The sequence below is a fragment of the Aquarana catesbeiana genome, unplaced genomic scaffold (assembly GCF_042186555.1).
Source record: "Aquarana catesbeiana isolate 2022-GZ unplaced genomic scaffold, ASM4218655v1 unanchor226, whole genome shotgun sequence".
In the NCBI taxonomy this organism is placed as follows: domain Eukaryota; kingdom Metazoa; phylum Chordata; class Amphibia; order Anura; family Ranidae; genus Aquarana; species Aquarana catesbeiana.
The window spans coordinates 321,447-335,256 of NW_027362653.1; the positions used below are offsets into that span (position 1 = coordinate 321,447).

A 13,810-nucleotide genomic window follows, 5' to 3' on the forward strand; every position below is an offset into this window, starting at 1 on the left:
CCAAAAAATTTTGAGCACCAGCCGCCACTGCCTCCTAGAAACATCTTCTATTTACCAACCAAAAGTGTTATCAGGCGCTAACCTTTCATCCAACCTCTAAACCATTGTATTTGTAATTTCCAGTGTGACAATAAAAATACATACATCTTTTAAATGATGGGATTGGTGGATTCCTTACAGCTGTATGTGGTGTTACAGAACAGCCCAGGTATTCTTAGAAAGCCTCTGTGCCGGCTGATTCGGCTAGAGCAGATTTGGTCGTGGAATAGATTTTTTTTTTTTTTTTTATAAATAGATTGGCTTATTTGCAGCAAAAGCTCCCCAATCTGATTCATTACAGTTAAAAAAAAAAATTCAGGTAGTTTTAGCAGCAAAACATTACCTCTGGATGAAAGTTGCAGCAAATTCCAGCTGCAGAGACCCCTGGGAGATGATTGCAGGTGTCATGTCAATTGTGGTTCCAAAGAACGAAATATCAGGTCAGTTATGATGCAGAGATCCTCCAAATGGCACGGGACCAGCCAGAAGCTTTATATAAACTATTTTCAAGCTCAACTCCATGAAACTTAAAAATGATGGTGTACCTTGTAATAGGACTGCACCCACATTGAAAGAGTTAACTGCTTGTTTAGTCTAAAGCTGGATACACACTATACAACTTTTGTCGTTCGATTACCTTTAGATGTAGCCTGCGGGTTAGAAGGTTAGAAATTGATTTCAACAAGTTAATGCAGTCCAACTTCAGGGAGAGAGTTCCTACACAGATGTCTATACAAATCCCCCCCCCCCCAAAGTCACCAAAAGTAGTACAGGAGCTACTTTTGCTTATCGGTGTGGTGCCACAAAGTGGGCGCCGCACCGATTCAGACTATGCCATTGCCAGCAATAGCCAGTGGTTTGGCACGCCATTTGACATGTCAAATGGCATGCCAAGTCATACCAATGTGAACCTAGGCTTACCTTCAACTATGTGGTGCAAGGGCCTGCCTGGTTCAATACAAATTGAAAGTATTTAGGTTTTTCCTCCTATTATATGGTTTTGGTAAATTTAAAGGAATAATCTAAAGAAGTTTGTATAGTGTGTACCCAGCTTTAGTGATAAGAGAAAAGCTTTTGCTTGCTTGACTCTCCACTTCCCTGGCAGATGGTGCTCCCCTTTGCTCCAGCTTCGAGCTTCATCAAATCTAGTGTTGCTGATATCAGGACCTTAGACCACTGGAGCATGAGGGAGAAGATGCTATCAGGACTGGTCTTTCAACATGGAGGATTGGATAAATGGATCTTTTCTATGTCCCCTAGACCTAAACAAGCATAATACCTGTGGAAGGAGCACAGCCCTACTGCAAGGGATCATTTTAACGTTTACCAGAGTTGGGCTTTAATAAAGAGGTTTACCTAATAATATACTGCAGGGTAAGCACTGTGCACATACAATAGCACAGACCTAGCTATCTGGCACTGTGCTTGTGAGATAATAACAATAGGACAGAAACCCTTCTGTCACCAGACTTCAAATACATGCAGAAACTACAACAGTTTAACTATTAGAACAAAGTAACAGTTACCTAATAGTCTGTGCTTCTAGTCTGGATGAAATTCAAGCAGAAGCAGCTCTTGCATGGAAAGTCATGTGGTCCAATTTTATCCCTATTTACTGAAAAATAGCCATTATAAGATATGCCAGACATTCAATCAATGTTTCTGACCTAGCAGGAAAAGGAGGTAACTTTCTATAACCAATTAATGCTTTTTACAAATACAGACACCAGAAGGAAGCAGCTCCCTACACACGTGCCAATTCCTATTAGGGGCAGCCCGCATATAAGCGCCTTAAATCCCCATTCTAATATTGTACAACCAATACAGTCCAAATAATTCTCTGTCTACAGAAAAATCACATGACCACACCAATGAGGATGGAGGAGGACCGGAGTCACATGACTGAGAAGATACTAAACCTCACCCTGGAGATCATCTACCTGCTGACTGGAGAGGTGAGGAGGATTCTGGGAGGTCACATGACAGCACTCTTATCTCTATTAATAAAACACAGACCTGACCGGAGAGGTGAGGAGGAGTCTGGGAGGTCACATGATGTTACTTTTTTTTACTACAGTGTTTTCCTCCTGCTAAGTCTGGAGATCATATGACCATCACAGTGCCTCCATGTGACTCCCTAACACCTGAGAGACACAACATACAGAAGATTCTAGAAGTCACAAAGAAGATGATGGAGCTGCTGACAGGAGAGGTGAGCGGTGCCGGGAATTCTGGGACATTATCCAGTAACAGACAAGGGATGTGTCTGGATGGTGACTGTATCATTGTGTGTGTCAGGTTCCTATAAGGTGTCAGGATGTCACTGTCTATTTCTCCATGGAGGAGTGGGAGTATTTAGAAGGACACAAGGATCTCTACAAGGACATCATGATGGACAATCAGCCGCCCCTCACATCACCGGGTAAGAGGAGACTTTATTGTAAAGGAGAGAGCAGTACGGAGGGTCCACCTAGATCCCCCATCATCTGATAAACACATAGAAACAATGTATTCAGTCAGTGTGTGTGTTTCCTACAGATGGATCCTGTAATGAGAACCCACCAGAGAGATGTCCCCGACCTCTGTATTTCACACAGGAAGGTCACACCATCCCTCACCATCATCAGGTAGATGAGGAACAATTACTGATAGTATCATTAGGATCTGTACATTATCTGCATTGTTACAATTGAGTTAATTTTTCCTATATATTCAGAGTGGAGACGTGAGAGGTTCTAAAGTTGATATTAAGGAAGAGATAAAAGAGGAGGATGATGAGGATGAGGTATTGGAGGAGTCAGAGTTTCTGGAACACAGAAATCTGTATCAGTACCCCATGGTGGAGTCATCTAACTACAGAGACCCACCAGAGAGATGTCCCCGTCCTCTGTATTTCCGGGATTCCACACAGGAAGGTCTGACCATCCGTCACCATCATCAGGTAGGTATAGTTGAGGGTCTGGAACATAAAGTGATCGAACACTCTGGACTCTACAAGATGATATATTCTATGTGATCTCACATCATAAATACTTCTATTTTACAGATGTTATTTTCTGCCATTCTGTTGGTTTAGGGTGAAGATCTGATGAACATGAAAGTTGAGGGTGAAGTAGAAGAGACGTATGTGAGGGATGATCAGCAATATACGGAGGAGGTTGGAATGATGAGGACATTCAAAGAGGAGGACACTCCTACAGAGATCAGCACAGGTGAGCCATAATATATTCTTCTGTTATCTCTGCTAGTACTGCCAACTGATTGGTCCAAATTAGGGAGGGAGATGAGTGACATTAGCCAATAATAGGTTGATAATAGTCACTGATACCCGTCCTACACATTAGATCTTCTTTTCTCTCAGATAAACCCCCTTTTCTGTGCTGCAGGCACAATTTATATACTCAGACATGATTTATGTAGAGCAGGGGTCTCAAACTGGCGGCCCTCCAGCTGTTGCAAAACGACAAGTCCCATCATGCCTCTGCCTCTGCCTGTGGGAGTCATGCTTGTAACTGTCAGCCTTTTTTTTTTCATTCGTTTTTTTTCTGATGATTTGTTGAATTTAATTGGGTTTTTGGACAGCACCGTGTCTTCCTTGTGCCAATGGATCAGTGTAATCTTTATGCCAACCAGTATGTTGACAACAATCCAAATTCATACTTAATTATATTCCATTCATGTTAAGACCTGTCAGTGTGGAAGAATTTAAAGGTGTTGTAAACCCTCACTGTTCAGCCCCCCAGTGCCCCCGTTTTACTTACCTGAACCCGGTCTTTTTCTCCCCGGGGAGGAGCTCTAGCTGGTGTCTCGTGCCCTGATTTGATAGATTGATAGCAGCGCAGCCATTGGCTCCTGCTGCTGTCAATCAAATCCAAAGACACGGGTAGCAGGGCCAAGTCCTGCTTTCTGTGTCAGTAGACGCAGAAGCAGGACTCGGGAGCGTGCCCGCACGAGTGTCCCGAAGGAGAGCGCTTCTCCTACGGGTCACTCGAGAAGAGGAGGAGCTACCAGCATCGCTGAGGGACCCCAGAAAAGGAGGCTCAGGGCCACTCTGTGCTTAAGCAATTGCACAGTGAAGAAAAGTATGACATGTTTGTTATTTAACTGCTTGCCGACCAGCCGTGCCATTACTGCGGCAGAATGGCACGGCTTCTACCCAAACAGGCCAAAAAATGTTGTGCATGCACCAGTAACAGAATTAGATGTGACACCCAATACTAATGGCCCCAATGTCCCTCCCAGCCTGGCCTCTGTATAGGAGAATGCTTCCGTAGCTACCATCCCTCACTACTCGATTATTGAAGTTATGATGAATATATTTCCTGGCCTCTGCATGCTGCCTGAGCTGACCCTGGCCTGTTAATCCACCATGTTTCTGCCTTCCACCTGAACTGACCTTGGCCTGTTAGTTGACCATATATTTGCCTGCCACTTGGACTGATCTGATCTGTTGTAATGGGATTGAAGACAACACAGAGTTTTCACATATGCAGTGGGGGGGGCTCCAGAGTGTTTGTAGTTTGGAGTCCAGAGGCTTCCAAGAGCTTTGGGTGGGAATATTCCTCTACATTTGTGTCTAGGTCTTACCTGATCTAGGCCCTATACCTGATGTTTCTGCCAGCTGCCTGAGCCAATCCTTTGGCTATTTGCTGACCAAGTATCTGCCTGCTGCCTATAATGACCTTGACCTGTTTATGGACCATGTTCCTGTCTGCTGCCGGGACCAATCCTTTGGCTATTTGCTGACCACAACTCTGCCTGCTGTCTTTACTGACCCTGGCCTGTTTATGGACCATGTCCCTGCTTTTGGCTACATTCCTGCAAGACAGCAGTCCACTTATCCTCTGCAGACAACTGCACTACTAGAACTACAGGTACTCTTTTGTTTACCCTTTTTTCATCCTCCTGTACTTCCTTGCCAGTGAACGTGAGGTGCTATGGGGGTAGCCCCATGCCAGTAGGCTAGGCCTGCTTGGCTTTTAGGAAAAGGGACTGCTATAGGTGAAGCTGCAATAAGCTATATTTAATGACCACTCATAGAGAGGCGACCATTACAGAACATTGTTTCCTATAGTGTTGGTGATTTTTGTGATGCACAGTTTCCAATGTTGGGTACATAATCAGTCCAGACATTGAAAATGTCTCACACGTGGTATCACCATACTCAGGAGGAGTAGCAGAATGTGTTTTGGGGTGTGATTCTAAGTATGCCTTAATACATTTCCCATTAACTTGTGGCCCAAAAAATGGCATGTTCAAAAGACCCGTTATGCCTCTTAGAAAATACATTGGGGTGTTTGCTAGGGTTGTCCCAATACCGATACTAGTATCGGTATCGGTACCGATACCGAGCATTTGCCCAAGTACTTGTACTCGGGCAAATGCTCCCGATGCTTCCCCGATACCTGGAAGTCAGCTGTGATCGGCGCGTGGGGGAGTTACAAGATTCTCCCCCAGCGGCTTTCAGCAGCTTTAGTGACATACAGCGGTGATCGCTCAACACTGACTGTCACTGCATCCTCCTCCATGCCCCCTCCGTTCCTCTGTCCCCCTCCACTGTCCCCCTCTGTTCCTCTCTCCTTCCCTGTGTCTCTCCGCTGTCCCCTCCATTCCTCTCTCCTTCTCTGTGTCTGTCCGCTGTCCCCTCCGTTCCTCTCTCCTTTTCTGTCCCCCTCCGTTGTCCCCTCCGTTCTGCTGTGTCTCTCTGCTGTCCCCCTCCGTTCCTCTCTCCTTCCCTGTGCCTCTCCGCTGTCCCCTCCGTTCCTCTCTCCTTCCCTGTGCCTCTCCGCTGTCCCCTCCATTCCCCTCTCCTTCTCTGTCCCCTCCGTTCTGCTGTCTCTCTCCGCTGTGTAAATGGACAGAGTCAGCTGACTCTGTCCATTCACATAACTGAAACATTGTAATCTCTTGTGATTACGATGTGTCAGTTTATGAATGGAGAGGAGCCGCTGTCTTCTCTCCATTCATTCTCAGTGCAGCTGAGGCTGCAGAGAAAGGGACTGGGGAATCTCTATCCTCTGTCTCTTTCTCTGTCTCAAGGGGGAGATATCAGAGGCTCAGTTAAGACCCCTGATATCTCACCAAAGCCCCCCAACAGGGCTGATTAAAAAAAAAACAAAAAAAAAAACATATAAAGAATAAAAAAAATATTATTGTAAAAAATAAGAATTGTAAAAAAAAACAAAAAAACACACACACATACACCGTTCACCCCCTCCCCCCCCCCCCCCCCCCCCAAAAAAAAAGAAAACACTGTTAAAAAAAAAAAAAAAAAAAAAAAAAAGTATCGGTAACCGGTATCGGCCAGTACTTGAAAAAAAGTATCGGTACTTGTACTCAGTCCTAAAAAAGTGGTATCGGGACAACCCTAGTGTTTGCTTTCCAAAATGTGATAATTTTGTGGGTGTTTCCACTGTCCTGGTGCTCCAGGGCCTCTAGAAATGTGATAGGTAGTCATGAACTTGGATGTGCAATTTATGCCCCTAGACTACCTAAAAGTGATCCTTGGATGTTGGGCCCCTCTTTGCATCAGGGCTATGAAAAAGTCTCACACATGTGGTTTCCCCCATATTCCAGAGAAGTAGCAGAATGTACTTTGAGGTGTAATTCTTGGTATGCCAATTCTGTGTGCTAGAAATATCTTATAAATTGATTAGTTTGTGTAAAAAATACATAATTTTCTTTCCACATGTTCCAAAAACTTGTGGCAAAAAATCGAAATGTTCAAAAGACTATAGAAAGAAAACTAATAGAAAATACGTTAAGGAGAATGTTTCTAAAATGTGGTCATTTTGTGGATGTTTCCATTGTCCTGGTGCTCCAAGGCCTTCAAAAATGTGATAGGTAGTCAGGAAATTAGATGTGTAATTTATGTTCCTTGAAAGTCCACAGGAGCTTCTTGGATTTTGGGCCCCTCTATGCATCTAAGCTGTAAAAAATTCTCACACATGTGGTATCCCCTTACTCGGCAGGGGTAGCAGAATTTGTTTTGGGCTGTAATTGCAAGTATGCCTAAGCTATGTGTGAGAAATAACTTGAAAAAAATCACAAAAAAGCCCAGATTTTATTTAATTTCTTAATTTTACAAAGAATTTTGGGGAAAAAATGCAACTTCAAAAAAATTCACCATGCCTCTTACTAAATCCCTTGGGGAGTATACTTTACAAAAATGGGTCATTTGGGGGGTTATTTGTACTTTCCTGGCATTTTCGGGCCTCAAGAAATGAGATAGGCCGTCAGTACATCAGGACTGATCAGTTTTCAAATATATACAGTTGTGCTCATAAGTTTACATATCCTGGCAGAATTTATGATTTCTTGGCCATTTTTCAGAAAATATGAATTATAACACAAAATCTTTTCTTTCACTCATGGTTAGTGTTTGGCTGAAGCCATTTATTATCACTAAACTGTGTTTACTCTTTTTAAATCATAAAGACAACAGAAACTACCCAAATGACCCTGTTTAAAAGTTTACATACCCTGGTGATTTTGGCCTGATAATATGCACACAAGTTGACAAAAAGGGGTTTGAATGGCTATTAAAGGCAACCATCCTCACCTGTGGTCTGTTTGCTTGTAATTAGTGTGTGTGTGTGTGTGTGTATAAAAGGTCAATGGGATTGAGGACTCCTAACAGACCCTTGCATCTTTCATCCAGTGCTGCACTGACGTTTCTGGATTCTGAGTCATGGGGAAAGCAAAAGAATTGTCAAAGGATCTGCGGGAAAAGGTAGTTGAACTGTATAGGAAAGGGATATAAAAAGATATCCAAGGAATTGAGAATGCCAATCAGCAGTGTTCAAACTCTAATCAAGAAGTGGAAAATGAGGGGTTCTGTTGAAACCAAACCATGGACAGGTAGACCAACTAAAATTTCAGCCACAACTGCCAGGAAAATTGTTCGGGTTGAAAAGAAAAACCCACAAATAGCTTCAGGTGAAATACAAGACTCTCTGAAAACATGTGGTGTGGCTGTTTCAAGATTCACAATAAGGAGGCACTTGAAGAAAGATGGGCTACATTTGGAGAGGAGTCAACCAGGCCTATGATGAATGGTACACCATTCCTACTGTGAAACATGGTGGTGGATCACTGATGTTTTGGGGATGTGTGAGCTACAAAGGCACAGGAAATTTGGTCAAATTTGATAGTAAGATGAATGCAGTATGTTATCAAAAAATACTGGAGGAACATTTGCGTTCATCAGCCAGGAAGCTATGCATGGGACGTACTTGGACATTCCAACATGACAATGATCCAAAACACAAGGCCAAGTCGACCTGTCATTGGCTACAGCAGAATAAAGTGAAGGTTCTGGAGTGGCCATCTCAGTCTCCTGACCTCAATATCATTGAGCCACTCTGGGGAGATCTCAAACGTGCAGTTCATGCAAGACAGCCCAAGAATTTACAGGAACTGGAGGCTTTTTGCCAAGAGGAATGGGCAGCTTTTACCATCTAAGAAGATAAAGAGCCTCATCCACAAATACCACAAAAGACTCTTAGCTGTAATTGATGTTAAAGGGGGCAATACACGGTATTAAAAACCTTTAAACGTTTGATTAGGGTCATTTGGGTAGTTTCTGTTGTGATTATTTGCCCTCAACATGGGGGGTGTACCTTGACGGGGGAAGCCCTCTGGCAAAGCACCTTGTCCCCATGTAAATAAGGACATGGGCTTCTTCCCCACAATCCTTGCCCTTTGGTTGTGGGGGTCTGCAGGTGGGAGGCTTGTTGGAATCTGGCAGCCCGCTTTAAAAATTAAGGTAGTTCCTAGAGATCAGAATCCCTGAGTACCCCTAATCTTAAGTAAATAAACATGCAGACCCATGCTCCATGGCGTAGAATTATCATCACTCATGTCGTCCAGCAATACATATCAACTTCAATCACAAAGAATGAAAGATGGATATCTGGGGTCTTCTTACTTTAGAAGTGGCATCCAGATTTTGATAAGCTCCTCACCCACAGGCCCCAGCACCTACCAGGCCAAGAGTCCTTTATCCTCATCAACATGGGAGCAAGGTGCTTTGCCAGGATGCCCCTAATGTTGAGGGCATGTGGTCTGGTATGGTTCGGAAAGGGGGCCCAACTTTCCTGGCCTGCCAGGCTGCATGCCCAATACTGAAGGAATTGCATTTACATGATATAATTCTACTTCTGTTTTTATGTATTCGATTATGGTGATGTATGCACCACATATTTTATATTATTAATACATTTATATTTTCTAATATTTTGTCACTTGCCTTAATGTCCCTTAGTATTGCCATGGGGGGTACTTACTTTATATGATTTCTGAATTTGGGATGTTGGCAACCCTTGGGTCTTCTTGGTTGGATTTCTACATGTTCAGATAAGGGTCTGTTACAGTTTGTAGGGGAGACCTCTTAAAGTCTATACCAAACCTTAAGGGTCTGGTGTGGGGGGGACCCCACAACGTTATTTTTCTAATCTTTTATTTATTTATTTATTTTTATTATCCTTGCCCCCTTGTTTACATTCACCTAGCAGTGGGCAATCCTTGGCTGACCACTGAATGAGCTTGGATATATTGCTAGCTGTTGGGACACTGGGGTTATCAATAAATCATCTGGTCACTGGTGAAGGCCATCTTAGAAACCAGTATATCAGGCGTACAGAGCAGGGTATTTATTTCAGGAGGTTGTAAATAAGGAGAGAAGGTTCACATATATTCCCTGAGGTGGACTGTGGAGATAAAAGAACAAACTCCGGACCTCTTTTTGAGATGCAGATGAGAATACCTCATCTGCTTTCTTTAAATTGGAAGAACAAGCTGGTGTCAAAATGTTGACCTGGGTCAGGGAATTCGCCCGCAGTGTGACAATGTCATCAGCAGGAGAATTATGAGGCTAATGGAGAATGGGGGCATCAATGTGGGTGGTGGTTGTGTGTGCTATAAAATGCCGGGTCAGGTCATTTCTCTCTCTCTCTTTCCTTGGAGCCCAGCTGAGATACAGAACATGTGGCTCTTATGTAACGTATCGTCTTTTTAAAAAAAAATTTTTATTCTTTTGTACTCTGTAATATTCTTTTACATTTCTATGTTAGTGTTTTACTTCCTATGTAAATATATAAGACCTTTACTTCTTTGAGCATTGTGTATATTATTATGACTATTATTATTCATATTATCACTATTAATTAATATTTAGTTGGCCCACCCTTTGTGGCTATAACAGCTTCAACTCCTCTGGGAAGGCTGTCCACAAGGTTTAGGAATGTGTCCATTCTTCTAGGAGCGCATTTGTGAGGTCAGGCACTGAAGTTGAATGAGAAGGCCTGGCTCGCAGTCTCAGCTCCAATTCCTTCTAAGTTTCTCCACCCCAAACTCACTCATCCATGTCTTTATGGACCTTGCTTTGTGCAATAGTCCAACTCATTTGGTGGAGGAGAGATTATGGTGTGGGGTTGTTTTTCAGGGGTTGGGCTTGGCCCTTTAGTTCCAGTGAAGGGAACTCTTAAGGCATCAGCATAGCAAGACATTTTGGACAATTTCATTCTCCTAAGTTTTTGGGAACAGTTTGCAGATGGTCCCTTCCTGTTCCAACATGACTGCACACCAGTACCCAAAGCAAGGTCCATAAAGGCATGGATGAGTGAGTTTGGAGTGGAGAAACTTGACTGGCCTGCACAGAGACCTGACCTCAACCCGAGATAACACCTTTGGGATTAATTAGAGTGGAGACTGCGAGCCAGGCCTTCTCATCTACATCAGTGCCTGACCTCACAAATGCGCTTCTGGAAGCATAGACAAACATTCCCATAGACACACTCCTAAACCTTGTGGACAGCCTTCCCATAAGATTTGAAGCTGTTATAGCTGCAAAGGGTGGGCCAACTCAATATGGAACCCTACGGACTAAGACTGGGATGCCATTAAAGCTGATATGCATGTAAAGTCAGGTGTCCCAATACTTTTGACAATATAGTGTGTGTGTATATGTGTATACAGTGCCTTTAAAAAGTATTCATACCCTTTGAAATTGTCCACATTTTGTTGCAACCAAAAACTTAAATGTATTTTATGTGATAGACCAACACAAAGTGGCACATAATTTTGAAGTGGAAGCAAAATGATAAATGGTTTTCACATTTATTTACAAATAAATATGTAAAAAGTGTGGCGTACATTTGTATTCAGCCCCCCTGAGTCAATACTTTGTAGAACCACCTTTCACTGCAATTACAGCTGCAAGTCTTTTTGGGGATGTCTCTACCAGCTTTTCAAATGTAGAGAGTTAAATTTTTGCCCATTCTTCTTTGCAAAATAGCTCAAGATCTGTCAGATTGGATGGAGAGCGTCTGTGAACAGCAATTGTCAAGTTTTGCCACAGATTCCCAATTGGATTTAGGTCTGGACTGTGACTGGGCCATTCTAACACATGGATATGATCTAAACCATTCCATTGTATGTCTGGCTGTATGTTTAGGGTCGTTGTCCTGCTGGAAGGTGAACCTCCGCCCCAGTCTCAAGTCTTTTGCAGACTCTAACAGGTTTTTTTATAAGATTGCCCTGTATTTGGCTCCATCCATCTTCCCATCAACTCTGACCAGCTTCCCTGTCCCTGCTGAAGAAAAACATCCCAACAACATGATGCTGCCACCACCATGTTTCACGGTGGGGATGGTGTGTTCAGGGTGATGTGCAGTGTTAGTTCTCTGTCACACATAGTGTGCTTTTAGGATAAAAAGCTAAATTTTGGTCTCTTCTGACCAGAGCACCTTCTTCCACATGTTTGCTGTGTCCCCCACATGGTTTCGCGCAAACTGCAAAGCTTTCTTTCAACAATGGCTTTTTTCTTGTCACTCTTCCATAAAGGACTGATTTGTGGAGAGCACGACTAATAGTTGTCCTGTGGACAGATTCTCCCACCTGAGCTGTGGATCTCTGCAGCTCCTCCAGAGTTACCATGGGCCTCTTGGCTGCTTCTCTGATTAATGCTCTCCTTGCCCGGCCTGTCATTTTAGGTGGACGGCCATGTCTTGGTAGGTTTGCAGTTGTGCCATACTCTTTTCCATTTTCAGGTAATGGATTGAACAGTGCTCTGTGGTATGTTCAAAGCTTGAGATATTTTTTTATAACCTAACCCTGCTTTAAAACTTCTCCACAACCTTATCCCTGAACTGTCGGATGTGTTCCATGGTCTTCAAGATGCTGTTTGTTCACTAAGGTTCTCTAACAAACCTCTGAGGGCTGCACTGAACAATTGTATTTATACTGAGATTAAATTACACGCAAGTGGACTCTATTTACTAATTAAGTGATTTCTGAAGGCAATTGGTTCCATTAGATTTTAGTTAGGGGTATCAGAGTAAAGGGGACTGAATACAAATGCACGCCACACTTTTCAGATATGTATTTGTAAAAAAAAATTGAAAACCATTTATCATTTTCCTTTCACTTCACAATTATGTGCCACTTAGTGTTGGTCTATCACATAAAATCCCAATAAAATACATTTACGTTTTTGGTTGTAACATGGCAAAATGTGCAAAATTTCAAGGGGTATGCTTACTTTTTCAAAGCACTATGGATATATATTGGGAAACAAAACACTCCAGATATTTCACACATCTTTTCAGCAGAAAATACTTCTCCACACACCCTCTATCAGAAGCCTAGGCCTATGGTCACTTGTTCAATGCAAAAGGTTCTGCAAGTCTTGATTATCAGAGATAGTGCCTAGGCTTGAGGTTATGTAAAGAGCATGCACCTCTGGGTCCCCATTGGTTCTGCTGTCAAGGCTGCTTAAATGTAGATGTGATCTGAGAGGAGGACCAAATGCCTTTTGACTGAAGGGGGAAGTCACAGCAGGTTAAAATGTCCACAGAGAACATCTGCTCACTCAAGTCTACCTGATCCAGATGGAATCTTTATTTAAGTGAATGAACCCTCTCATATATAATGATAATGTTTTTATATTTTTTCCAGGACACGCCATTGGGAAACCCTCAAAGGAATCTCTCACCTTATCTCCAGGTTGTAGAATGGAAGATGAAGACATCACAGGAGAAAAGACAATGAGCTCAGCTGTGGATGGTGGACTTCACAGTGTGGATAGACCATCAAATCCCTCGGACTCTGAGCAACCTCATACTGTGAGGGATGGTGCCAGAATTCAGGGGGAGGATACATTTTCCTTTTCTGAATGTGGGGAGAGTTGTAACTCTGAATTAAGTCTTACTGTACATCAGAGATCTCGCACAGGTGAGAAGGCAAATTCCTGCCCAGAATGTGGGAAATGTTTTACACAGAAATCAAGTCTTGTTGTACATCAGAGGTCTCACACAGGGGAGAAGCCATATTCCTGCCCACAGTGTGGGAAATGTTTTTCACAGAAATCAATCCTGGTTAGACATCAAAAATCTCACATGGGAGAGAAGCCATATTTCTGTTCTGATTGCGGCAAAGCTTATACAAAGAAATCAGACCTTCTTATACATCGGAAATCTCACACGGGTGAGAAGCTTAATTCTTGCCTAGAATGTGGGAAATGTTTTATATCAAAATCAAGTCTTGTTGTACATCAGAGGTCTCACACAGGGGAGAAGCCGTATTCATGCCCAGAGTGTGGAAAAGGTTTTTCACAGAAATCGATCCTGGTTAGACATCAGAGATCTCACAAGGGGGAGAAGCCATATTCCTGCCCTGAGTGCAGGAAAGGTTATACAAAGAAATCAGACCTTGTTATACATCTGAGATCTCACACAGGGGAGAGGCCGTATTCCTGTACCGAATGCAGAAA

General features: G+C 43.0%; 1 protein-coding gene across 1 annotated transcript in view; it reads left to right on the top strand.

The window, feature by feature from the left end:
- Positions 1–13,810, top strand: part of LOC141121617 (uncharacterized) — a 185,561-nt gene that overhangs the window by 3,502 nt on the left and 168,249 nt on the right. Inside the window, exons 2-4 of the mRNA XM_073611269.1 lie at positions 1,890–1,994; positions 2,117–2,251; positions 2,338–2,461. Of these exons, the coding sequence (XP_073467370.1) occupies positions 1,899–1,994; positions 2,117–2,251; positions 2,338–2,461 (355 nt within the window). The 5' untranslated portion in view covers positions 1,890–1,898. The remainder of the gene's footprint in view (positions 1–1,889; positions 1,995–2,116; positions 2,252–2,337; positions 2,462–13,810) is intronic.